The sequence below is a fragment of the Mugil cephalus genome, chromosome 18, assembly GCF_022458985.1.
Source record: "Mugil cephalus isolate CIBA_MC_2020 chromosome 18, CIBA_Mcephalus_1.1, whole genome shotgun sequence".
Classification (NCBI taxonomy): Eukaryota; Metazoa; Chordata; class Actinopteri; order Mugiliformes; family Mugilidae; genus Mugil; species Mugil cephalus.
The window spans coordinates 18,065,032-18,091,255 of NC_061787.1; the positions used below are offsets into that span (position 1 = coordinate 18,065,032).

At 41.1% G+C, this 26,224-nt stretch overlaps 1 protein-coding gene across 1 annotated transcript; it reads left to right on the forward strand.

Annotated features, from left to right (window-relative positions):
• Nucleotides 1–346: 346 nt before the first annotated feature.
• olfm3a (olfactomedin 3a) lies at nt 347–21,460 on the forward strand. Its single transcript, XM_047568377.1, has 6 exons — nt 347–943; nt 16,365–16,508; nt 17,383–17,538; nt 18,179–18,398; nt 19,790–19,896; nt 20,131–21,460. The coding sequence occupies exons 1-6, from the start codon at nt 824–826 to the stop codon at nt 20,806–20,808; spliced, it is 1,425 nt and encodes a 474-aa protein (XP_047424333.1). The 5' UTR covers nt 347–823; the 3' UTR covers nt 20,809–21,460.
• The last annotated feature ends 4,764 nt before the right edge of the window (nt 21,461–26,224 follow it).

Here is a 26,224-nt window from a genome sequence, read left to right on the forward strand (position 1 = left end):
AGAAGGGAGTGAGGCACTACTCTCCCCGGGCCGCATGCTCCAGCCTATGGTATACAACACCTGGCATCCAAAGTCACGAAGACAATTGCTAATGGTGTGATTGGTTAAAATGAGGGTGGTGAGGGTGTGCCCCAAATGTAGGGGATGGTCAAAAGGTGTGACCTGTGAAGTCCCAAAAGTATAAAAGATAAAAACAGTTCCCCTTTACACTTCAGAGCGTGGTTGTGGTGACCTTTGTGCACTGTGATGCTGCTCTCCTTTGTTGCGGGCAATAAAGATCACTCTGATGCTCTGGACGCTGACTCCTGATGACTTCTTCCAGACTCCAAAGAGAAGACTCCACCAGGCTGAATTGAACATCTGCCAAGGACAATTTTTTTATTTTTTGACAAAAGTCTCCTATTTGATATAATTTGACACAATGGCAGATATAGATAGATAGATAGATAGATAGATAGATAGATAGATAGATAGATAGATAGATAGATAGATAGATAGATAGATAGATAGATAGATAGATAGATAGATAGATAGATAGATAGATAGATAGATAGATAGATAGATAGCACCCTAAGACCTTCAAGTTGATGTCACATTCTTGGTGCACCTCCCCTGCAGTCGGATTTCAAATATTTGAATACCCCCCCTCTCTCAGCTCAAAACTTTTCTTCCTCGGCACTGCCTTCAGTCGGACCATCGGGGATCGGTGGGTGTGATGCCGGTCAAAGTGTGGATACCGTGCCGCCGCCAGAGCTCTCTCGCTGCGGTTCCACAGCAGTAGAAAAACGCGACGCGGTGAACAGCAGGACAGGACAGGAGCTCCATGTTAAAGGGCTGCACCTTGGACAAAAGTGGCCGCCCGGAGCCTCTCAGCATGCGGGTCCTGTTGAGCGTCCTGTACCCCGTCCTTTCCCTCACCATCTTCGGATTATATCCCTCCATGGTGAGTTTTCCAGTCTCGTTTTCGCTCCCCCGACGCTTTGTTTCAGATCGAGGCTACAGCTCCATCATTGCGCAATATCAATTAGCTGTAGTATTAAGAGGACGTGCAGTCTGTAGTTTTCTAATCCGCGCCTGCGTTCTTTTCTTACGCCAAACTTCACTCAAAAGTCCTACAATTTAATTTTGTCTTGTTTACCGTGCGTGATTTGAGTCTCGTTATAAACGTTGTTTTGGAAGCTTTACAAATCCACAGGAAGCAGAACAGTTCGGGGGATATTTTAACACACATAGTGGTATCTTATTTCCGTGACAATTAATTTAAACTTTGAATTCAGTGATCAGTGTTGTATCATTCTCAAAGCCACGGTTCTGTTTTGTTCCATAAGCGAAAAAAATATATATATTAAAATATATATTAAACTGTCACACTCGTCGCAGTTTGGTGCAGCCTCCCATTTTTGTTTTGTTTCTGTTACACAGCAAGCCCACATTTTAACCAGAGCCCTTTCTTTGCCTGAATACCCACCTTCATTTCGCAGAGCACAGTTCCATTTTGCTGAAACACAGCCATTTCTTTTGTGAGTAACCACCTTTTGTTATCTTGGCCACTTGTGGCTGTCCTTTGGTCTGTTAGCTGGTTATAACGGCAGATGTGAGAGACATTTAACCACATGAAATTCGTATATAGATCTATGTAGATGGATATAAAGATGATGCTAAACTCCAATCTGGGTTATGTAAAGCAAATGCAGTATGGTTATATCTCTGTTTTATAACCCCTTCCACTGAATAAAAAAGGCATTGCCTCTCCTGCTTGTTTCTGTCAGGATTTTTAGTTTATCTTTGAGCTTAACCTCAAGCACATCTAAGGGAAATCGAATTGCATGCGCACTTTTCTCTCTCTTTTTTTTCTAAAGGAAAGATGGAATAACCACAACTGTATCTCAGAATAAGTCCCCTTGCGATTAATGGATAAATCAATGTGTAGCTCTGGGCTCAGGATCTCTGGGTGAGGGTGTGGAGCTGTCCGCTCTCCGGTGCTGAAAGTTCACTACACAAGCTCTCCAGTTTTGCAGCAACAGACAAAAAGAAAAAAAAAAAAACAGAAAACCAGCAATCTGTTCATAATCTGTAAGCTTTTTATGTGTGTGTGTATGTGTGTGTGTGTGTGTGTGTGTGTGTGCTTCACTGAAAGGGCTGCGATCCTTGAAACTCTGCTAGTCCTCCTACAAACATGCGATTAATCAATTAGTGACCAAAAGAAATGAATTAGTGGCAGTTTTCTTTAATCAGTCCACCTTTTATGTCATGCATGAAGAAGAAATGACAAATGTGTGGGTTACAGTGCCTCAGATAGATGTATAAAAAAAAGATAGACAAACAAAAACACACACACCTTAGCCTAATATTTGTAGCCTGTATATATAAATATATATTGATCAGTGCTACGCGAAGGAAATACGTACAGTGTGATGTTCAGTTCAAATTTTCTAAATCTGTTTCTGCATACTTACCTCTTGTTACCTCTGATGACTATCATCCAGCCCCTGTCTTTCATCTGTTTGTGATTAAATCAATGAATACCCCCGCTGCTATTGAGTAATATGAGACATGAGCTGCATGCAGATTTCTAGCACAGTCCCACAGGCCTTTCAGCTTCAGTGTTTAAAAATGGTCTGGAAATGCAAACCTTTTATGGTATTACACCAAGCTGGAAATGATTAAGCTGTCACTCAGGCAGACTGTCAAATGAGCAAAACCGCGTGTGAATAGGTCCAAGTGCATTTGTGTTTATGTTCAGTTTACTAACTTTGAACAAAGTCTTTTTCAACACGGATCCTGGATAATCCTGGATCCTGGGCTAACAGTGTGGATTTTCCTGTTCTCGCGGTGTGGCGTAAACTGATCTGACGGATATTACCTCTGCAGTGTACACAACGGCTCCCCAATGAGCCTTAGTGAAAAAAAAATTATATTTGCATAGCATAGTTTTCCCTTACGGCCTGTGCCAGCCGGGTAATTACGCAGTGGCAGCTAACGGTGTTGTGTTACTCTCATCATGATCAAAATGATGAGTGGAACTTGTGTTTTATGATGGCATATTATATTCTGCACCTCGAGGAGACATCGAGTGAAGGAGAAACGGAGACTTAATATACTTCTGTCTGACGTCAGACCGGGGCCCAAAATCCAGCCACCCACTTTAAGTTTTACGGGCACATCTTTCTTCAGTTGTCACAGCTAACAGCAGTTGTCAAAAAAAAATCCCATTTTCTGATTTTATATTTTGAATAAGTCGTCTTTTATGTGTGCTCCCACTGTGACAAGCCTACTCATTTGGCTACGTTCAAAACTCTGCCACAAACAGCTGCTTGGCACACGTTACCGTGTGCGTTTTTAAGTTGAAATTGAGCATTAAATAGAGGGGCTTGAATATTTAAACCCGTGATATCGCGGCCAATTAGCTCGACGAGCCCTTTTATGCCAAAAAGTGCCGCGCAGTACCCTGGGATATAATTTGGACAGACACTTGATAGCAGTCTTCTTTTTCTCAGAGTACATCTCAGACCTTAATTCTTCTTGAAATCCTCCTCTGTGTTTGCACCCCGGTGGGTAAACAACAAAAGATGAGGATGGCTGCACCGAGCCAAAAGAGTAGAGTGTGAATATTGTGCATGTTTTCGAACAGTTTGGGGATTCTGTTACAACACCAGTGGGATGGAGCTCTGTGCAGGCCCTCTGTGTTAGATGGTGTGAGTAGGTGGCAGGCAAGCGTGCGCACCCACACGTGTGCTCACACTCACACAGACACGCACAAAGTAATATAAGTGCCAGGTTTGCCAATTTGCAGAGTAACCGTTCTCCGAGGGTTTCAGGTCATGCAATCAGACTTTGATCACACATGAAAAATATGAAATGAAAAGTGATGACGGCTGCAAAGGTTGGAGAGATCCTGCAGAGAAAAATCTTGCATCCTGTTGATCATTAATCAGATGAAACAGGCGCTTTTTAAAAAATTTTTTTTTTTAGTTTGTTTAGTCGAGCTGAGGGGGCTGTCTGTCGGGAACTGAGGCCTTTTCTTGCTTGCATTAGCATTTATGTGGACAGCACACTCAGGGAAATTTGTCGGGCGCAGATGCCACGTTAAAAGACGAGAGATGCCACGGGCACACCTGCACCTGCACGCAAACATTTAGCAATGGAAATAAGGAATGTCTCATATTTCACACGAGCGTTTCTACCTGGAGCTACACTGATGATGGCACCCTCTCACTATGTATGTGTCATCACAAACAAAGCAAAACTGTTTGCCACGAGACTGCCGGCGAAGTCATTAGCTGTGACGCTGCATGTTTGATGTTCAAAGCGGTTGTCGCTGATGGGTTGGAAATAAAGTCCACTGATGATGGATGTGAACGGTTTATGCCGACAGGGGGAATGTATGTCCCCTGACGTGTCACTTTCTTTGAATGCGTCGTGTATAATAGTTGAATTTCCACCTGCTGGCCCCAAAACACAGGCGACATCAATATGCACATAACTGTGAAATGCTTAAAATCGCCATCTTTTTTATATGTGATGATCACATCTCTTTAAAGTCACTTTCCCTTGTTGGAGCTGTGTTTCAGCTGTGTGTGCATGCATCTCACTTAATAATAAGTCTGAACGTAATTACAGGAGTTGAAACATGATGTTGAAACTACCAGGGGCATAGTCCCAGCCCTCTCCCTGTTCCCCTTATGATTACTGTAATTACAGCCCCAGCAGTCCCCCATGTCAGACGCACGTCCCTGGACCGGAGCCGAAAGGCTGGACTTGAAAGGAATTATGGAAGACATTTGTGGTCTCAATAAATGTGCATTGTAATCAGGCAAACAGAGACTCAATTACTGTCTATGCCTTTTAATTTTTTTTTATCAGTGAAAGTAAAATGTAGTGGTAAACAGATTCAGGCTGATGATGACAAAATACGACATGATAGCTTTTGGGTTAACTCTCTAAAACTTCAATTGGGTTAAACGTTTGCTATAAAAGAACAATGCACAGTCACTGGGGCAGGAACAGTTGCAACAGTGAGTGCGTTGTGAAATGCGTTAGAGTTTAATTCCTCATACATTCAGACTGACTCCAGACCAACCCTTTTCTCCGCCAAAATCTTGGAGGATGGAGGAATTTATGAGGGAGCTGCATTATCACCAGATTTGTGAGCTCCACAGCAATCCGTCTTGCTCAAAGCTACGCACTATGTGGCTAAGCAGCAGTGACCAGTCGTCAACCTGTGGCAGCTATGAGAGAGTTGGTAAATCGATGGTAAATCATACGAGAGCCTTTTATGTGAACATTTTATTTAGTCCTAAAATAAAGTACCCTGACAGTAATTATAAACTGGTAGTCATAATGTATATATTTTGTATTGTCCGTCAGTTTTTCATTTTCATTTTGTTTTCCATTCCTGTTCCAAATCTGTTGGAAGAATTCAGCGGGTTTTCTTGTATCAGTTTTATTGTTGAAAATTTTTGTTGTTTCTTAATAATAACACAGAACCAGGATTTCACTTCGCGAAAGCAACTGATCAGTCAGGTAGATGTCCCAGTTTCCAAAACATACAGCGCCTCCTCATGTTTTCTAATCTGGTAAATTTACCTCAGCTAGTTTCATAACTGCACATCATTTCGGTTCGTTCTAGCCCAGTTTTTATTTTTATTCCAAATAAATAAAATATTTATTGCTTTTTTTTAAACACTTGTTTTTTGTTCGGTTTGGTTTTAATGAACTATGATAACTTTCCAAACCATTTCTAAGGGCGACTTAACAGATGGTTCTGTGTTTGCAAACCATCTGGCCATCAGGTTGCCACTGAGCAGAATTCAGTCGACGCCATCTCAAAATCTGTTATCCTGTTTTCTTAACACGCCCATGGTTAGCTCCCCGGACCAGCTTCCACACGGTGAGGAAACAGTTCAGAGGGTATGCACAAGTCAAGTATGGAGCATTGAGACTAACTCTTGGTTACTATTGTAGCTTGTAAGCCATTGCAGCTAATGCATCTTGCATTAGGACAGTGAACCCCACAGCTGAATGTGTTACTTAAACAGTTGCTCTTGTGTTTTCATCCCCCTCACTCTTTAAATGTCAAGTATCACTCTTACCACAGCCACATGCACACGGCTCCAACAAGCTTGACAGGCCTGCTCGCTATCCACCTTCTACATCATCAGAATCCTCAGATAACCTGAAACTGAGCTTTGTCCTGTCCTTTACTTGCTCGTATATTCTGACTCTTATTTGAAGCAACATGTTTTGAGGCACATTAATCAGGAAGCTGCTAGAAGGCATTCTAAAAAAAAAAAAAAAAGAAAAAAGGAAATTATTAACTGAAATAAAGTAGTTAAATTTTAGTATAACTTCAAAGAACCTCCTGAAATGCATACTAATGTGAGACTTTAAAGCCGATGGGCTTCTACAGCTGGATGGGGGCTGCGGTGTAGAATTTTTTCACCGTACCATACTGACACAATGGCATATAATTAGAAGAAAAGAATGTATATATTCAAAGGACAGTAAAGAGCAAGGAATGATCAGGTGACACAACCTTTGCGACAACATTTTGCCGAATGTGGACGCGTCAAAATCCGAAAGCTCTGTGACATTAATGCAGAGTCTGCAGACTAATTACCATGCGCTAACTTCTCTAACAGTTTCCCTGGGAAGCTACCGGAACACAGCTTTGATTTTGTGCATCAATTAATGAAAGGTTAGTAAAGATAGACAGAATGCTCCACAAGAATTACCAACGTAATTAGTTAGAATTCCAATTACAGGGCCTCCTCAGGTAAAACTAATAGGGATGATGCGCTTAAAGTGTGATAACCACACAGTTTTATCCGTCGACATTTGATTTTAGATACTTTTTCATAGCAAAAAGCAACAACAAATATGTTATGCTACCATGGTTTCTGACACCATCTAGCTAGGCTTTATCTCAGTATAGTATGAACTAACTTTAGGCGGGAGCACTGTGGCAGCTGCTTAGTATTCTGCCTGTGTAAGCATGTGCCATTCAGTGTGGCCTGTTAGCTGTCCACTGGCTTTACCTCACCGATAATGTATGATGACCGTTTCATTATTATCCTCCACGGTTCTCATGACTGACATGTCGTCCTGTTCAGTCACACGAAGCGCTGAAGCACACCCGAGAGAGATTTCGCGAGGGTGTGAACAAGACAATGCCGTAGCTCCTTCAGAGACTGTCTGGGGCAGAATGTGCAGAGCTCCCGCAGAATTATCCATTCAATCTTCTTTTCGCTGGGGTCAGAAAAGGCAAGAAGGTGGCATGCCTCTAGGAAATTAATCTCTCTGCATGCCTTTCACCACCACCGTCACATCTGAGAGGAAAGATGGCTCTCCCTCTTGCTGTGTCTTTTTTTTTTCTCGCCTCTATAATACGCTACATCTCTTTGTCAGTATCTTCCAGGAATCCTTTTTGGTATCAGGATTATTGCTGTCAAGATTGCTGTTGCTCCGGTGGTTAGGGGCGTTACCATCCGTCATTGCTGTCTTGGTTGTCTGCATGACTATGGTTACAGAGCAGGGTGCACATGAGAGTTCATCTTCCCCTGCCATTAGAGTTAAAATGTTAACTCGTTTAAGCGGTCTGATCATCAGTTACAGTACTGACATGCGCAATCCACTTCACTTGCCTCTGATACCCTGGTGGCTTTTTGTTTGGACAGGTTGATAGATGACTGGAGAGATCGCATCTGCTTAGAGTCTCTGTCGTGTGGCAGGCAGGACAGCAGCTTTATTGCGATATGAGATTCAGCTTTGTTGCCATCAGTGTCACCGAGGTCTGTTTGCAAACAGGAGCGAGAGCCTCGTGCATTCAAATTCTGAACACATTTCATCAGCGCACCCAAAAACTCTAAGGAAGACATCAGTGAGTGTGGTGCAAATGCCTCGACTGACTGTTCAGATGTTGCGCAGCGTAATGGACACGGCCGTCCTGTTGTCACAAAAATCAAAGGCATCTGACAGAGAGCCATTTCCAGGCATCACAAATTTCCTGTTATAGGTTGTTTTCACACCTGACCAAGAGGACTCGGTTCGATTGGGACTTTTTTTCCCCATTTATCAGTTGGTTCAGTTCTACTTTCACACTGCGATTTCTGAAGTGCACCAAACTTTCTGAGCAACGTCCTTCTTAATATTGTGTAGGTCTGCCTTGAGCCTCCAAAACAGTTGTGATTCATCAGAGAATGGACATGTGTTTTCTGAGGGTGTCCTGTGATGGGGGGTTTGGGTACTCTGAGTCATGGGGACGGTTCTCTGTGGATCATCTCACAGGTACTTGATCAGAATTTGGAGGCCAGGTCAACACTTTATGCTGTTTTTCATGTTTTTTAAGTTGTTTCTAAAGCGTTTTCATGTGTGTGCTTCCATCCTGCTGGGGATGTTTGCTGCCATCAAGGAGTGTCATTGCAATGGGGGTGAGGGTGTCTGGTCTGATCTAGGTGGATGGTACATGTCTCAGTAACATCCACACAAAAGAGAGGTCCAAAAGTTTCCCAGAAGAACATTGAATTGTCACAAGATGGTCAATGATATTCACTTCTCCTGCTGGTGGTTTTAATGTTGTGGCTGAACGGCGTAGTTGGTGCTGTTGCTGGAGTTGGTTACCTTTCATGCCATTTATCCAAGCTGTACTGTATTACAGATTGATTTCAGCCACCGCCAATGAAAATCTTTTAATTTTTTGAGCCCTTCTCCCCCAAAGGGATTCCTCAGAGGAGTTCCACACATTGACGGGCTCACACTGCTGCTGCTGCAGCAAAGCAAATGGAATCAGTCATCATGAAAATGGCTAAAGATATTATATCAAGAGACCAAAGCTGTACACAGCGGGGTGGAGATTCGCTCAGGGGAAACACAGTGTCGGCCCCGGTGTTTTTGGGCCAGCTGAGAGTCTTGGCAGCAGCTAAAACAGATCTGAAACAGAAAGGAATCGTTCCCTTGCAAAAGCTCCACAAGCATCCAGTGTTGCAATCAAAAGAATGCAAAAAAAAGGTAAAGGTCTTCTTCTTGTTAAATTATAAATGTTGTGATTTTACAGAATTCTTTAGAAGAAGGGGAAAAATTATTCAAAAATATGAATCTACAAAGTTAGCCTTTCAAAAAGAATTCATCTAAAATTGGCAGCACAGAGAAATATCTCTTCAAATGCAAAACACCAGAACAAGAGGACAGAAACGGGATTCTTGTAAATAATTGGTCCTGAATTATGTGCATGAAAAGACCAACCAAGTAGTCCTCTGTTTTGAACTGCGCTCTCAGAACTGATTCTAAATTGCTCGCAGCTCTCCCAGACATAAACTACTATCTCCATCTTACCTATATTAACTTATCTATTCACTTTCACTCCCTCATCAGCCCCCTGCTTCTTCCCCTAAGCCAAAACAAAAAGGTTGATGAGGACACCGTTAATGATAAGTGGGCAGCTGCCAACGTGAACATGCAAATGACACAATAGTAACCAGAAAAGTGTATTTGACAAGATACCTGCCTGCTATGAAAAGGATCATTTCCACAGGAGGTATTCATTAACATTCTTTTTTATGCTTAGTTGTTGCACAATTGACTTTCCAGTGATTCACAGTTAGGGAAGTTGAGTATCCCTTTGTACAGTAAGACAAACATTGAGCAGATAAAGCTGTGCAGATGAAAGTAGTACAACACTGAGTGACCATTTCTGAACAGACTTTTATTCAACTGAATAAAATTGAAGAAGAAAATTGCTTCTTTTGTTTCATTCGACATATTTACCAATGTTGCTATTGGTAAAACACATACACTGATCAGTCCCAGATGGCAGCACAGTGATGTGATAGTTTGCACTGATGCCTCACAGCGAGAAGGTTCTGGGTTTAAATCCTGGCTGCCTTCACACTGACCTTTCTGTGTGAAGTTTGTAAATGTTCCCGTGTCTGTGTGTACTCTCTGGGTACTGTGGCTTCCTCCCACCAACCAAAGACATGCTCTAGACAAACCCCAACCACCCGGGCCCTCAACCTTACAGAGAACAACCCGGTGAACTGAATTCACTGAATCTTCAACCCAACATAAAAAAACACTGACAAGTGAAGCGCCATTTATTATCTTGTTGCAGTAGCACCAGTGAAGAGATGTCATGACATTAAGTAAGGAGTAGTTTTTGAAGTTACGTGCAAGAATCTAAGCAATTTTGGCAAAGGACCACTCTCCCAGTTTGGGTGTCACTGAGTGCTCCTACAACCACAGGGACCACGCTCGCCTCAACTTTCCACATCTGTTCCAGCTGCTCTTTCAACTCTTGGTACTTTTTGCATTCCTTCCTTCTCATGTTGGCGTCAGCTGGTATCTATCACCAGCCACATCTATCACCACCACCTTCCTCTGCTCATGTCCCGTCAGTTAGCCGAAGTCCCACAGAACCATGGCCCTGTTGTTCTCAACCACCTTCTCCAGTGTGGTCCATTGGGATTGGGGTAATCGTATTCCATACTGGTTACAGATGTTCCTGTACACTGTCCCAGCCACTTGGTTGTGCCTCTCCATGTACGCTGACCCAGCTAGCATCTTACACCCTGCTACTATGTGCTGGTCTATCTCTCCATCTTTCCACAGATGCAAAGGGGTCTGACCTACTTTGGTAGATCTCGGCCTCTATGACTCTGGTACTTAGGGCCTGTTCTTGTGCTGCCATGATTAGTGCCATTGGTAGGTTTTCTCAATATCAACCACTTCTTTAATTTGACAGTGGTACATTCTGTGTAGGGGCTAGTCCCTCCAGGTTGTCTGCTCCTCTTCCTCTGCATCCTGTCACATTTTATTGACGTTCTCTTGGATTTTCTGTGGCATTGACACTCACTAGTCCTCTGCCTCGCTCTTTACACTTAGTGTTCAATGTCAGTGTGTTGGTGTGGGACCCCAAGTCCAAGCCTGGTGAGGAGCTCTTTCGTCTTGATATCTATGGGTTCTACCTCTTCCTTTGGCCAGCTTATGATCCCAGCGGGGTATCTGGTGACTGGTAGTGCGTACATGTTGATGGCTCTGATCTTGTTCTTACCATTCAGGTGACTTTTCAAGACTTCAAGCTTTACTCTCTGGAGGCTGTGGTTGACTTCCTTGCGGCCTCATGAATTCCATTAACCTGCCGTTAGACATTAAACAAGACCATTACAGATCAACTGTAATGGGGAGTAAATATATGTCAAGAATTCTTTTGTGATTTTTAATATTCAAAGTAAGATTTTCCACTGGATACCATAGAGACGTGTAGTCTCTAATAATTACTACGTCGTGCAGTTTGTTATAGTCCGTCCGTCCATCCATACATCCATCCATCCATCCATCCATCCAATAGTTGCGATATGGTGAAATCTGCTGTCTGTACAGCCCTTAGCTAGGCTATGAAGCTCTCTTTTAGCATGTCTATAACTGGCCACAGCAGAAGCAGCTTTATAGGATGGTCGGAAAGAGAGGTTTTAAAAAGCATCTAATAAAAATGGCTGCCTTTTAGCAATATTAGACGAAGCCAAGCACTTTACATTAAACTACTCTTGCAATAAACAAAACAACCTCAAGCTGGTTCCATAATAATAATGTAGTCAAATGAATATCACCATTCCTTTTCCTGTCATCTGTTATTTGTCCTTGTTTTCCTGATTCCAGATAGGGTGATAGTACACAGTGGTGTAAATGTCAAGCTGAGATTCACGCAGACGTAGAAGGCTTGAGGGCTAATTCACAGTCCAATCAAGTCGTCTGTGTTTGAATCAAACATTAAGAAGGACTAGAAATAGGATGTAGTGTTGAAGTGCTGAAGCGATGATCATTTATTATCAGTAATTACAGGATTGTCTGATAATATTCAAGGTTTTTCAGATAGGAGAATAAAGTTTGATAACCTTTTCTGATGCCGAAAGGACACATTGTCCTTTTGCAGGCTATAATTTAATATCTTTTTGTTATATTGTCAGGTGGTTGTATTATTGTGATAATTCTTTTCTTTCAAGGCTCAGAATAATTCTATAGATGGTGCTTTTTCAAAGGAGAACATTTAAATTATCTGCTAATCTCAACATTCTGTTTTTTTTATGTGCACGGTGTGGGAGTGGGATCATGTGGAGAGCTTGTTTTTATTTAAGAGCTGGGAGATGAATACAAATTCTTCATATTTGCACAGTGATCCAAGCATCCAACATATGCTGTCTCAGTCTTATTATTCTTTATTTTCTCTTTTTTTTTCAGTTTAATAAATAATACAGTTTGGTGTTGTTTTGACTATAAAAACTATTCAATACTGGCTTAACCCCACCCCAAATTATTGATGACTGCTGTATATCAGCCTTTAAAAAGCCATGAGTCAAACACTGGCAAAACATGAATAAGAACAACAACAGCCTCAAAGGAACTATGAATGTGTCTTGGCAACAGTGTCTGTGCGAGCCAACGCGTAGAGTATGTGACGAGTCATGCAGTTCTGCGTGTGCGGTGCCTATACAGAGAGCAAAACTTTGCTGGCCAACTGGGGAGAGCTTTGAGCGGCTGGATGCCGTTTTGTGAGGATGATTAATGACCAGACTCAGGCGTGCCGCTCTGTGAAAACTGTTGTAGCCTTGGAGCCGGACCTTCTTCCATCTACCATACAGAGAGACAGAAAATAGTGAAAAATGAGTTTTTGCCTCATCAATGACACAGTTTCATAAATAAATGCATTTCAGTTAAGCTGAACAAGGTAAAACACGTTGTTCCTCATTAGCATCGGACTAAAGGTTGGCCTTGGTCAGATACAGTCAGGCCCAGACGTTTTTGGACAGTGACACAATCTTTATGATATGGGGTTTACATGCCACCACATTGGACTCAAAATGAAACAACTGAGATGCAATGGAAGAGCAGACTTTCAGGTTTAATTTAAGTGGTTACACAGAAATATCCTATGAAACATTTAGGGATAGCAACCATTTTTAATAAGAAAGTCTCCTCATTTCAGGGGCTCCAAAGTAATTGGACAAATTAACATTTTCATGAATAAAATGTTCATTTTTTAAGTGTCATTAAGAGTCCTTTGCAGGCAATGACTGCCTTTAGTCTGGAACCCATGGACATCACCAACGGCTGTGTCTCCTCCTTGATGATGCTTTGCCAGGTCTTTACAGCGGCTGTCTTTTGTTGCTTGTTTGTGGGTCTTTCAGCACTATGTTTTGTCTTTATTAGCTTAACTTTTGTCTTTTGCTTTTGCAGTATGTTTTGGGTCATTTTTCATCTGTCCTGTTAATCACTGTCCAATAAAACTGGCTACATTTGGCTGAATTTGAACGGATAATATATCCACATACACTTCAGAATTCATCCAGTCGCGTCTGTCTTCTGTCACATCATCAATAAACGTCAGTGACCCAGTGCTGTTGGAAGCCATGCATGGCCATACATCGCATTGCCAACACCATGTTTTACAGAAGATGGGGTGTGCTTTGGATCAGCTGCTCCGAGCCTTCTACATACTTTCATTCTCATACAGGTTGATCTTAGTTTCATCTGTGCAAAGAACACCGTTTCAGAACTGGGCTGGTTCTGGATCAGTTATATTAATTATATAACTGTATCTTTAACATCTTTTGGTGTACAGCTAATATAACTAAACATGTGACATTGTCCTAACCTAACGGTGCTTATTGTCAGACAGCTATTGCATAGATAGTATAGTTTATTATCAATATATTGTTAGCCTAATAGCATAAATGCCCAAGTAATTTTTTGATTTACTGTAAATTCAATTCAATCCTGTGAGATGCATCGTACTGCCCTATTTATCATCTGCATTCATTTTGTTCTTAGTACACCTCCAAGCCCTCTCTGTTTATCATTCATCTCATCGTCTTTTACTTTCTGTATTTGTACTTTTCTTTACTTGATCGTCAGCATTGTCCTATTTTCCACCATCATTTTCCTTTATAAACATGTCTTCAACACTTCTGTCTACCTCCAGATTTACCTTATTACTCTCTGATATGTGACTTGGTTTGAAGTGAAGGTAGAAGGTTTACAGATTCATTAATATTTATCTATACAAAAGCAACGTCTGGATTGTTTGCCTGCGTGTGTGTGTATGTGTGTGTGTGTGTTTTGATTCAGATGTATACCATATTTCTCTTCAGTCAGACACTGCATGGCTCTAGGCCTGATGAATAATTGAGGAGAAGTACTTGGAAGTGAAAGTTAGACAAAGAGCATGTCCTTAGTTTTCAAAGTTCTACATAAATCTTTGAGTGCACTGTGACGTCGTAATGGACTCGCTAACGTAGTAACATAGCAGTGGAGTAGGGAAGAGCCAGGAGGGAGACATGCACAAACAGAAAGATAAATAGGCTAAAATAAACGTGAAGACTGATTGCTGTCAAGTGGACGTGTTATAAATATTTTACTCTGACACACGCTATGAGGGTATGAAAAAATAATGTACTCTCCACACAGTGTAATTGACCATTCAGTAATGGTACTGGACAGCAATATTCCAATCATAACGGATCACCCATAATTAGGTATGTCAGCCCTTGGATTTCTTCACAGTGTGTGCACAAGTTATATTTAGCGCATTACTTTGTATAAAAGGAGCTGAGGCAGTTTTTGGCCTTTCCACACCACAAAAAAAAGAAAGAAAAAAACATACAAAGAATGGATAATATATAGCCAATAATAATATCATCCACATATCAGCCACAACGTCAAAACCATTGTCAAATATGATTGAACACTGAACTGAGGTCCCTCCCCTCAACCCATAGGACCCAAAGACCCCCACTAACAACATCCTGTTTCCAGACACCACAGGACACGCTCAGAAGGTCCATAGCAACTGGCAACTGTGATGAGTCACAACTATTTTGGAGGCACAAGGGAGGCCTAAACAATATTAGGAAGTTGGTCATAATGTTATGCCTGATTGGTGTAACTGTCTGCAGTATATTTTTTTGTATGTTTTTTTTTTGTACTAGCGTAGCATGCAGTGCAAACCAAATGCAGTACTGATATTATTTGCAAAGTCAAAAAGCTTTTCTTGGTCATATGCTAATGTTACTAACTTTCAGGTTCTTTGAGTCAATTCTCGTACCAAGTAAGACAAATCCACAAAACTCCTCATATATATATATATCTATATATAAAAAGGACTTTACAGTTTAAAGAGGCACATGGAATATTAGACTTTTTCCACATTCCAGCACCGGTGTTGGTGCACAAATGCATTGTGATAACTTTACTTGCCAAAGGCATAAACACAGACATCTCAATACCACCATTTGTGTATGTTGAAAATTTAAAATCCATTGTGAACTCAAAGTACAACTGTACTGTGATAAAGAATCTAATCTATAAGAGGCTGAGGCTCATGAGTAGTGAATGTCAGTGTTCAGGAAGCGAACTTTTGGTGAACTTTTGGTTGTTGTTTCCAGCTCTTTGTGGTGCTGCTGCAAATTCTTATCTGTTACGTACAAAGTCATAGCTTAGCAAGCAATATCACCCTCTTTTGTTTGATTTCATAGGTAACTACACAGCTTCCTGTCGCCCAAGAGAATAGGTTTAGCTGTCGGTGAATATATCAATTCAGCTCTGAAATGATAAATAACCTCCTCATCTGACTGTAGTTATTACAGGAGCAAGGTCTAGTATGAACAATGATGAACAACGAAGAACAACTTTTGATTTTTTTTAAATTAGATTTTCTTTTTCTAAACACAGACAGAAGATTGGATAAGCATTCCCCGTAAAATACAATCCTACTCTCCCTTTTATACAACTAAGTACGTGAGCTATCAACTGTTTCCTGAAGGATGGAGAGCGTGGAGGGGTTCTACAGTTTTGGTAGCCACATGGTGGCCATAATTGTACCCTCTTTCCAAAAATAGTCCTTCTTAAATGTAGTCATATGCACTTAGGAGATTTGGCCAAGATGCCAAAATGTTTGTAAATTGAGTGTGTACTAGTCTGGAGCTGGGACTAATTAGTGCGTTTAGTCACAGTGAAAAACTGTGTGTTCATCTGTGTTGAGCTTAAAAACATCCTACATAAAAAATTCAGAAGATGTGTCGCGGATGAAGTTACATTTCACTGAAGAAGCATCATTAATATTGACACTACAAAAGCTGAACTCACACTAAACCTCAGGGAGCAGCTGTTTCATCTTTTTGAACCACTTTGTGATTGCCCTGACACACTAAATCAGATGAATTGTCATATCCACTTTTAAAACCAGTTATTATGATTATTATATCATTAAAGTTAAATTGGTCGTTGTTCTTGCCTGATGCAAGGATCTCTTTGTTTCTCCAGCTTATATTAAATATGATGAAACCATGGTGTTTATGTGCGTTTATTTGTACTTGCAGACTATCGGCCCAAAGGAGGGCTGGCAGGTGTACAGCTCGGCGCAGGATGCTGATGGGCGCTGTATCTGCACAGTGGTGGCTCCAGAGCAGAGCCTGTGCTCCAGAGATGCCAAGAGCAGACAGCTCCGCCAGCTACTAGAGAAGGTAAGCACATGTTTGCACATTTACCACCTGCGGTGCAACACACACACACACAACATGTTTTGTACCTGGTGGGTATGATGAGGGAACAAATCTCTACAAGCTTTATTTTTCTTTTGAGCTGTGTAGCACTGCTCAGAGATGTTTTATTGTGTGCGTTTAGTGCAAGTGCACTGCTGCTAGGCTGTGCAAGGTTTTGTTCTTTTTCAACAATAGCCTGGTACACATTCAGACACACGTAGACACACAAGGGAAAATCCATCAGAGTGACTTTCAATTAGCTGCAGTGACAGGAATGAAACAGGAGTGCAGTCCTCTATTCTCTTGCAGACTTTGCTACGCTATGCTATGCTATGCTATGCTATGCTATGCTATGCTATGCTATGCTATGCTATGCTATGCTATAATCTGATATTCTGTGGTGGGCTATACATACATATGATACACAATCAGGCACAACCCTATGACCGCCTTCCTAATATTGCGTAGGTCTCCATTGTGCCTTCAAACTAGTTGTGACTCATCAGTAGATGGACATGGGCCTTCTGATGGTATCTACTGAATTTGAAGGCCAGGTCAACACCTTGTGCTTGTGAGTGTCATTGCTATGGGGTAGGGGTGCCTGATCTGGTCTAGGTGGGTGTTACATGTCTAAGTAACAACATCCACATGAATGCCAGGTGGAGAAGTGTTTACGTTGTTTACGTCTCCTGTAAGTGGTCATAATGTTGTGGCTGATTGGTGTAGCTATGCTAGCTATGCTAGGATATACTCTACTATGCTGTGATCTGATATACTATACTATACTGTACTATAATAGTCCAGTTTGTGTCTGGGGACTGTGTTTCCAGTGATTTTTTTTTATCCTGAATTCCAGGTGCAGAACATGTCTCAGTCCATTGAGGTGCTGAACCTACGGACTCAGAGGGATTTCCAATATGTCATGAAGATGGAGAACCAGATGAAGGGCCTGAGGACCAAGTTCAGACAGATTGAGGATGACAGGAAATCCATCATAGCCAGAAATTTCCAGGTATACCAACGCAGCATTTTTTAGTCGTCGGCACCTTTAAAAACTAGTGTTCAATGGATTTTTTTCTATTCAACTATTTTTAAGCAACACTTACTTTATAAGCACCGCCCTAATTCAGCTCATTGTTTTTGCTATTTCTTTTGTTATGTAGAGAAAATAAACTATGATTTTTTTCTTTTTACTTATTTAAACTAGGAAAGGCCTCTGTTGTTTGAGCTGAATGAGTGCCTTCTCTTTCATTAAACGACATTCACTACAAAATAGTTAGAAACTCTAATTAACAAAGCATTCATTTCAGAGGCGGCTTTGCTCCTGTAGCTGCCCCGTGTGGATTGTGCATGACAGCTGGTGTAGGAGAAGGAATATCTGTCGTGTTAGTTCGAAAAATAATTATGGACAATAACCAATAGAAAGACAAGAAATGAGACGCAGAGCCATATTTGACCAGCAGCAAATTTTAATCAGTCACTTTTACACATAACATTTAAATCATGTACTCAAGCCGAGTTTGATTCAAACTCTGTCAAAAACAAATAGTAGTTTTGTCTCTTCCTAACCGTCACACCTTTCCAGACTCTTCCGCCCCTCATCTCTCTCTTGCGTTTTCCTATTACTCTTGCCGTGGCTGTCACTTCTGCAGGAGCTTAAGGACAAGATGGACGAGCTGAAGCCCCTGATCCCCGTGCTGGAGCAGTACAAGATGGATGCCGCACTCATCTCCCAGTTCAAGGAGGAGATCAGGAACCTGTCTGCGGTGCTGACAGGAATCCAGGAGGAGCTTGGGGCCTACGACTATGACGAGCTCTATCAGAGAGTCCTGCGGCTGGACAGCAGGCTCCGCAGCTGCATGGGCAAACTAAGTGAGTAGTGTGCGCAGCAGAGAGCGAGGTGTGAGGTAGTCAGACTTTGTTTTAATGATTTCTAAAGTAAACTGAATCGTTGTAGAAAAACTGCATGTGGAGCGTTTTTTTGCAGCCCTAGCAAGGCACTGCATAAATAATACCAGTATATTCACATGAAGCCAGAAATTGTCACAGCCCATTTGTTGTCATCCTAACAGTTTTGTTGTTGTCCTCTTCGGGAAACACAAATCTTTCCCACAAACCTTACCTTACTCGTAGTTTTTTTTTTTTTTTACCTATTTTTTTTTTACCATTACATACCACATCTGTTTCCTTTAAATTGTGGTTAATGGCAGTGTTTGTTCTTGTCAACTATTTGCCGTATAGACCGCCTTTAAAAGCGCAATCTTCCGAGATCTTTTAAAGGCAGCAAATAAGAGTAACATGCTGCCTGTAATTGCCTCCTAATGGGCAGGAAAGCGAGCTGCCTGTGGCCTTGACATGTACGACCACAGCGCTGGTTTCCAGGGAAGTCGTTTAGATATTAATTAATCATTGGGTCAGGGTTCAGATTACATTTTTGGGGTCTCTTTTCTTTAGCCGAAGGGGGTCAAGAGGTTGGAAAATTCTTGTTTTACACTTAATGACAACCTGTTCTTTGCAATGTTGGAGTTTCCCGGAGTAATAAGACTGTAGATCTTCATGATACAGGCGGCCTATACATAATATGGAAGTCCTAAGCGGTCATGTATTCATACACATTATTTCGTCCATTTTCCCGTGATAACGAGTCAATATCCTCAAGATCTCAAGTTCTTCTTCACTACTAGCAGAAGACAAGTCGGCTAGCTTTGTTTTCTCGAGATCTCGATATATTTAATTCGAGAGACCTGCCATGCTGACTGATGGATGCCCTTAACACTGATGTAAGTAATAATGTAGTAATAACGATATAGCCTAATGTAATAGGCCTACTGCAAGGTGAGCCATTTGTTTTGTGCTTTAATGTTTCTACATAATGTTTCTGGAGAACTCGAGAAAATAATACTTTGTTTTCCAACAAGATAAATAACTCAAGATCTTGAGAAAACTGAGGAAATCAACTGGTTGTCACAGGAAAATGTAGGAAATAATATGTATTAACGTATGGCAACGTAGGGCAATATACATAAAAAGATCTTTACACATTTTTACTCTTGAAGTGCCTAAATGACTAGACATGAGGAAGCTAAACCGCCTCTGGCTTATGCTTTGAGTTAAATAAAGCTGCTCACTGCCAGTACTATCTGATGCATGCATGGGGTGGGGGTACACTCCCTGGTGGCACAGGCATGAAATTGGCTTGAGAAATCTAGTTAGAGACCAAAAACACCATAGCACATCTTATCGCTGCGTTTCTTTATTAACAGCGTGTGGGAAATTAATGAAAATCACTGGACCCGCTACAATAAAGACATCTGGAACTCGGTTTGGGGCATGGATGACTGATCCTCTAGCATCTACCAGAAACAACAGGGTGAGTTATGAAAGCAAAGGAGTGCTTTGCATGGGTTGTGCACTGTGTACAATATCGGTGTTGTGCTCTCAGAGTATCTCCACAGCTAAAGCAAACATGCTCTCTCGTGTAGTGGGGTAGGGAATGGCATACACTTGAAATGTCTTGTCGTCATTCTACTGTTTAATCTGCAGTTGGTTATATAATAATAACAAGAATGTTTTGTTTCTAAAAGTGTTGTTCTTTATGTTGTAGGTTTGGTATATGGACAGTTACACCAACAGTAAGATTGTGCGTGAGTACAAGACGATGGAAGACTTCGTAGCAGGAGCGGTTTCCCGAACCTACAGCCTCCCGTTCAAATGGGAGGGAACCAATCACATCGTCTACAACGGATCACTTTACTACAACAAGTACCAGAGCAACATCATTGTCAAGTACAGCTTCGAGACCGGCAGCGTGCTGGCCCAGCGAGCTTTGGAGTTTGCCGGCTTCCACAACATGTACCCATACACGTGGGGTGGATACTCCGACATTGACGTCATGGCTGACGAACTGGGAATGTGGGTTGTTTATGCCACCAATCAAAATGCAGGAAACGTTGTCATCTCTCAGATTGATCCTGACACGCTGCAAGTCCTGAAGACCTGGACCACTGAATACTCGAAAAGGAATGCGGGTGAATCGTTTATGATCTGTGGGACGCTCTACATCACTAACTCTCATCTGTCGGGAGCAAAAGTTTACTACGCGTACTCTACCAAGACCTCCACATACGAATACATAGACATTCCCTTCCACAACCAGTACTTTCACATCTCCATGCTTGACTACAACGCCAGGGAGAGAGCATTGTACGCTTGGAATAACGGACACCAGGTAATATTTAATGTCACTCTCTTTCACGTGATAAAGACTGATGATGACTCTTAAACATTACACTTCTCCAATCACAACTAAAGCACCATTGTTTGTGATACAAGGACCTTGTAATGAACCACATCTTCTTTTGTCAATCAAAACTGGACTGTCTTTAATTGCCATCAATTGAACCTTTCTAATTTGTGGCTCTGGATTCTTGGCTGAATTGAGCATGGACACCAATGACTTGATACTTTACTGGAAAACACGTTACACGTTTTTTACTCTTTTCCATCGCTGCTGATCAGACTGTTATGCCTTATTTGCAAAGTGTCGGGTCTGCCGGCCAAAGACCTTTAATAGCTTTTGCATGAATGTCAACATTTTGTCTGCAGTGCAGTTGCTGTGGTTCCGTTGCAAATATATTAATTGCTTACAGTGTTTGCATCTTCTTTTTTTTCTTTGTCTATTTATAAAAAGCCTATTTAAAAGTATTTAAACCTTAAAAGCAACCTATTGCATATTTGCTACCTTGTAAAGAAGGCTGATTATGAAATATAGTATTCATTCTTTTGAAGATGGCCCTGTGAAATATTGCTGTTATGTATGTCTCTGTGGAAGATTTGTATTTTTTATAAAACAAGACCATGGGAGAATATGTGTGCATTTTCATTCAAATTAAATATTGTACATTTCATTAAAATGATTGACTGTTAAAAATTAATATCTCACTGATATCTGATGAAGAGCTCCCTAGGATTTTTTAAACATTTAATCTAATCATGAAACTATGAATCCCACGCTGAAAGCTATCTTCTTTTTGTGTGTGTGCATTAGCCACAGTAGAGCCACAGGCATAGATAATTCATATGATACCTAACCCCATGATACTTTGTGTGAGTTATGGTTACGGCTTTCGCGCAGGTGGTGTCTAAAAGAGTTGATAGTAGACTGCAGATGTCTCCACATTTCTTAGCGCTTTCTGGAAAATAACAACCTGTTATATCTTAACCTGATTGTGTAACTTGCCTTCTGCCTTCTTCTATGTAATGGTAGATGTGCCCCTGAAGAGCCTTCATATATCTAGCAGATGAAGGAATGAAGCACCATTCAACCTGAATGAAATGGCTTCAGTTTTCCTCTTCACCTCAACTTTAATAACAGTTTACTGTAAAAATGTTACAACATTTTGTGAAGCCAATTCTCAGGATCAAGGCTCAAAGGACCATGAAGCTAGACCAAGACATAGGACAACGTAAAATACGTAGGGACTGAGCATAAAGAGTATGTGCCCAAGCTTTGACAGACAATACAAAACAACATGAAATGGAGCAAACAGTACAGACAAATGATGCTAACAGAGCAAAGACAGTTAAAAAAAAATAAAATAAAAAAAAACATTAAAGATAGTACAAAGCACTTGGGAGACAATGTACCAATAAAAAGACACTTCACAGACTGACAAGCAGACCAAGAGTTAGGTTCATTGACAACATCTGATTACCAGCATAGTGTAGTAGTGCGAATGATACAAAAATGTGTGCAAAGGACAGAAAAGGTTATGATATTATTTTGGTGATTGTTGTGAGTGAGTGTATTTTGTACACTGCTCTGGCTGACACCACCTGACTACTGGTTTGAAAAAATGGGCAAAGATGCAGAGCGGTGGGGTTGAGTCTGGCAGGTGACACCTCCGAAGACAGATTGGTCATTCCGTTAATTGCGCATAACTCCAGGTCTTAATACAAGTTGAATACAGAGTTGTCATGACAATGGAGCTATAGAGACCAACTCTGATTTGTGCACCAGCCTGTGACTGTATTTCTGCAGTATTTTGCCATTTTAACATCTGTGGGGACTAACTTGCCTTTGGAGCCAGCTGTGAGTGGCCAAGAAACTACTCCTCCTCTATTGTCCATACCCAGTCTCGTAAGGCATCACGGGGATTAAAACAACATATACATTGATATACTCCCTTCTCTCTATTTTTCATAACAAGAGAAAAGATGAATAGATCCGATCCGACAGGATCTCTCAGAAAAGGAGGAAGGGATTTCCATGCACTCAGCATGAGGCTGTCTGATGCCTCGAGAGTTATCCTTTGGCATTTCGATCAGCATGAAGTGGCAATGAGCTGCTTGGATGATTCTGAGCGCTCGCTATAATTTCCTTCCTCACCACCGTCGTGTCTCTATCTTCAGTAACAAGAGATATGCTTACTTTACGGTCCCTGGTGGTGAGTTTTGAACGTGCCACAGTGCGATGTGTCTTTTTTCTTTTTTTTTTCTTCTTTTTTTATGCACGTATAAAGAAACACGCCTGAGGCGAAGTGCATTTGCATGCGTGCTCGTAAACAAACACATACGCATGCATGGAGGTGGACTGTAATCTGTTCATTTCATCAGCCTCCCTCAGCAATCACTGGGAATGGCAGCATCAGTGGGTGGCCTCTGACACGGGCTACAAGAGCGTATGATTTACACTACAAAAGCCGTTAACTAATTAGAAAAGATATTCAAAACAATCCCTTAACCCTCAAGGTAATTTATCACAATAGTAGTACCTGCTATGCATATATATATATTTATATATATATATATATATATATATATATATATTTGCAATTTGCTGTTTTCACTCAAAAGTAAAGTGATATGATGAAAGAGCATCATAAAACCACTGACAATAGAGAGCACAAGTATATATGTGACGTACTATAAATAACTCACAATTTATGGATTTAACTATATAACACGACTATGTGCTTGGCTTGGGTTTTTAACCCCACCCCACCCCCACTGCCTTCCCTCATTTATTGATTCCCTTCCAAGGGATCGAGTGCCACTCAGTAAAAGTGCACGCATCCCCATTGTATCCCTAACTCCATCACTAACGACAACAACAACAACAACAAAAAAGACCAAAAACCTCCCATCAGTGGGACTTAATTGAATGAAAAATGCATCATGCAGACAACTCAGTTAGTATCGATCTTCCCACTCGCCCTCGATGTACACGCCAGATCAAAGTCTATATGTTTGAATGCAGACATCTCTACCTGCACTTAGAGGCTTTCACAGCACTGATTCTGCATTAGGTTCAAGGTCTCTCACTGACCTGTGGTGTGTGTTTGGATACACCTAGGGCCAAAACCAGAACAATGCACAGGGAATATGTGAGTTGCTCAAATTTCCAAATAAAGCTGTTTTAATGGTTTATGGAAAGCCGGACTGTGCCAGGCAGGACTTGTCCTTATATATTATTTTCACATGGGCCGTCATGTTCATCTACTGTTATCTGTAACAAAGGGGTTTCATTTATCCAGATGTTGCTTTGTGGGACACCTTTATTCTGTTTCCATTTCATCTAAGTTAATAGAAGTGCTCTGCAAAAGTGACTTTGTGCACATGCTGTAATTACTATGTGTTATCAATAATCCTGTTGAGCTCATATTTGATTTTAAATGGATTAGGTCTACAATTTTAACTATGAAACGTCTTGGAAGGTTTTTCCTCGACAGGATTCACTCAGAGGCTTCAGTCTTCTGCGTTGCATTGTTTTCTCTGTCATCTGCCTAAGTTTAATTGCTTGGGGCCCTTTGAGGTATGCCAAATCCCTTGGAAGTTGAGAAGTTAAACGAAGAGCTCTGATTTTTTGCGAGGCAGTAATCTCCTTGAAGTTAAGCAAAAGAGGAAGGAAGCACCTGCCAGACGTATTCTTTTACTTCACGTAACGGAACCCAACCTCTATCTTGGCTGGCACATCTTTCTTTGATAAATTCTAATTGTATTGTGAAATCCCACCCCTCATCTCCCCGAAGCCCTAATGTAATATATGTTTTATGAGAGACATCCGCAATCACTATAGAGAGTTTTGTTGCCACGGAACAATTGAAATCAAATACAAATTTTTGTCTTGTGGGCTGCCTTCTCCTTTTCTCTTTTTCCCCTTTGTCGACATCCCTCGCTCCATTTCTGACTCTCCATTGTGCGTTTGTCATGGTCGTGGAAAAGGCCAGAAAATTACCCACCATGGGAGTAATGACCGCACAACATTGTTGGTTGTTCTAGCAGATAATTATCATATCACCCGGGTATAAGTTGTGCCACTTAACATGATATGCCATGACATGCCTCGTGATGGAGCTGGATTATTATCTCTTATCAAGAAGGCAGAGATAGGTTGAATGGAGAAACAAGTATAATTGGCATATTACATTGCTTGCAACCACCAGCTATTATCAGATGATTACTTCAATGTGTTTTGCACAGGATTCTATTCTAGGTTATCTTTTTCTTAACGATGGCACAAAAAGTACACACAGACACGCATGCACACTCACACACATACATTTCTCATAAATATTAGCATTTGTGCAATTAGGATTGCTTGTATAGTCATTGCCCTGGTAAATGGTGATGTGTAATACACAGTATATTCGTTCTGCAGATATATCAGAGCAATTTGAGAACAATTTTTTATTTTTTTTTTGAGGTGGTAAAGTCAAAAGTCTAAATGAATCATGTTTAAATCAAAGCTCTTTTGTTGTGGATGTAGCGAGTTGCAAAACACTAAACACACGTGTATACATTAGACAGAGATGTATATCATGATTGTAGACACACCTATCGGGGCTATCTTCCAGAATGGAACAAGTAAGATGAGGAAAAGTGAGAATGAGAGGAGGAATACAAAGAGAAGGGGGTAGAGGAAGAGGTGGAGGCCAAGGTGGAGGAAGAGGAAGACCTGAAGCAGGAATATATGCTCTAAGAAGGAGAGGAATGAATTTGTCAAATGAAATTTGTGCCAATTGTGTGTAGTGCTTTGAAAAAAGCGGGCCCTCTATTCAAAATCATGCTGAAGCAATTGAAAAAACCCATAAAATGATAATCTTGTAAAATGAGTGTTGCTATGCATTTGATGGTGAACACCCTTTTGCTAAACCTAAAACACATTCTCAGTCACCCAGTCAACACATTTCACACTGTGATGCACTTGTGTTGCAAAACTGTAAACACTGGCAGCAAAATATGAACCCAAGTCAAACACAGCTGTCACTCTTTACACAGAACAACTCGAAGTTGAGCATGCATGTTTCTAATGATGTGATCAGACCATTTGGGCAGGATAAGGAGAAGACAGAGAACAATCATTACTAATGAAATTCAGGCAACTGTTGTACACCATGTCCTTGATCATGAGATGATAAGGAGGGAAGCAGGACAAAGAGTCCAACCCAATTTAAGCAGATTCTCTGTGGCTGGCATCATCAGGACATTCAGAGAAGAGAACAGGTAATTGTTGCTGTACAACATTTGACACACAGTATACTGCACTGTAATTTTCATTACCATAGTAATCTTATGGGCTGTTTACATTTGTAAGAGCAGTTTCCCCTTTGTAGAATCGAAAGAGGACCACATGAATGTGGAAGAGGGCTCTTTTCTCCCAACAACAAGAAGCACTCACTGTTGACATGGCCCTTCAA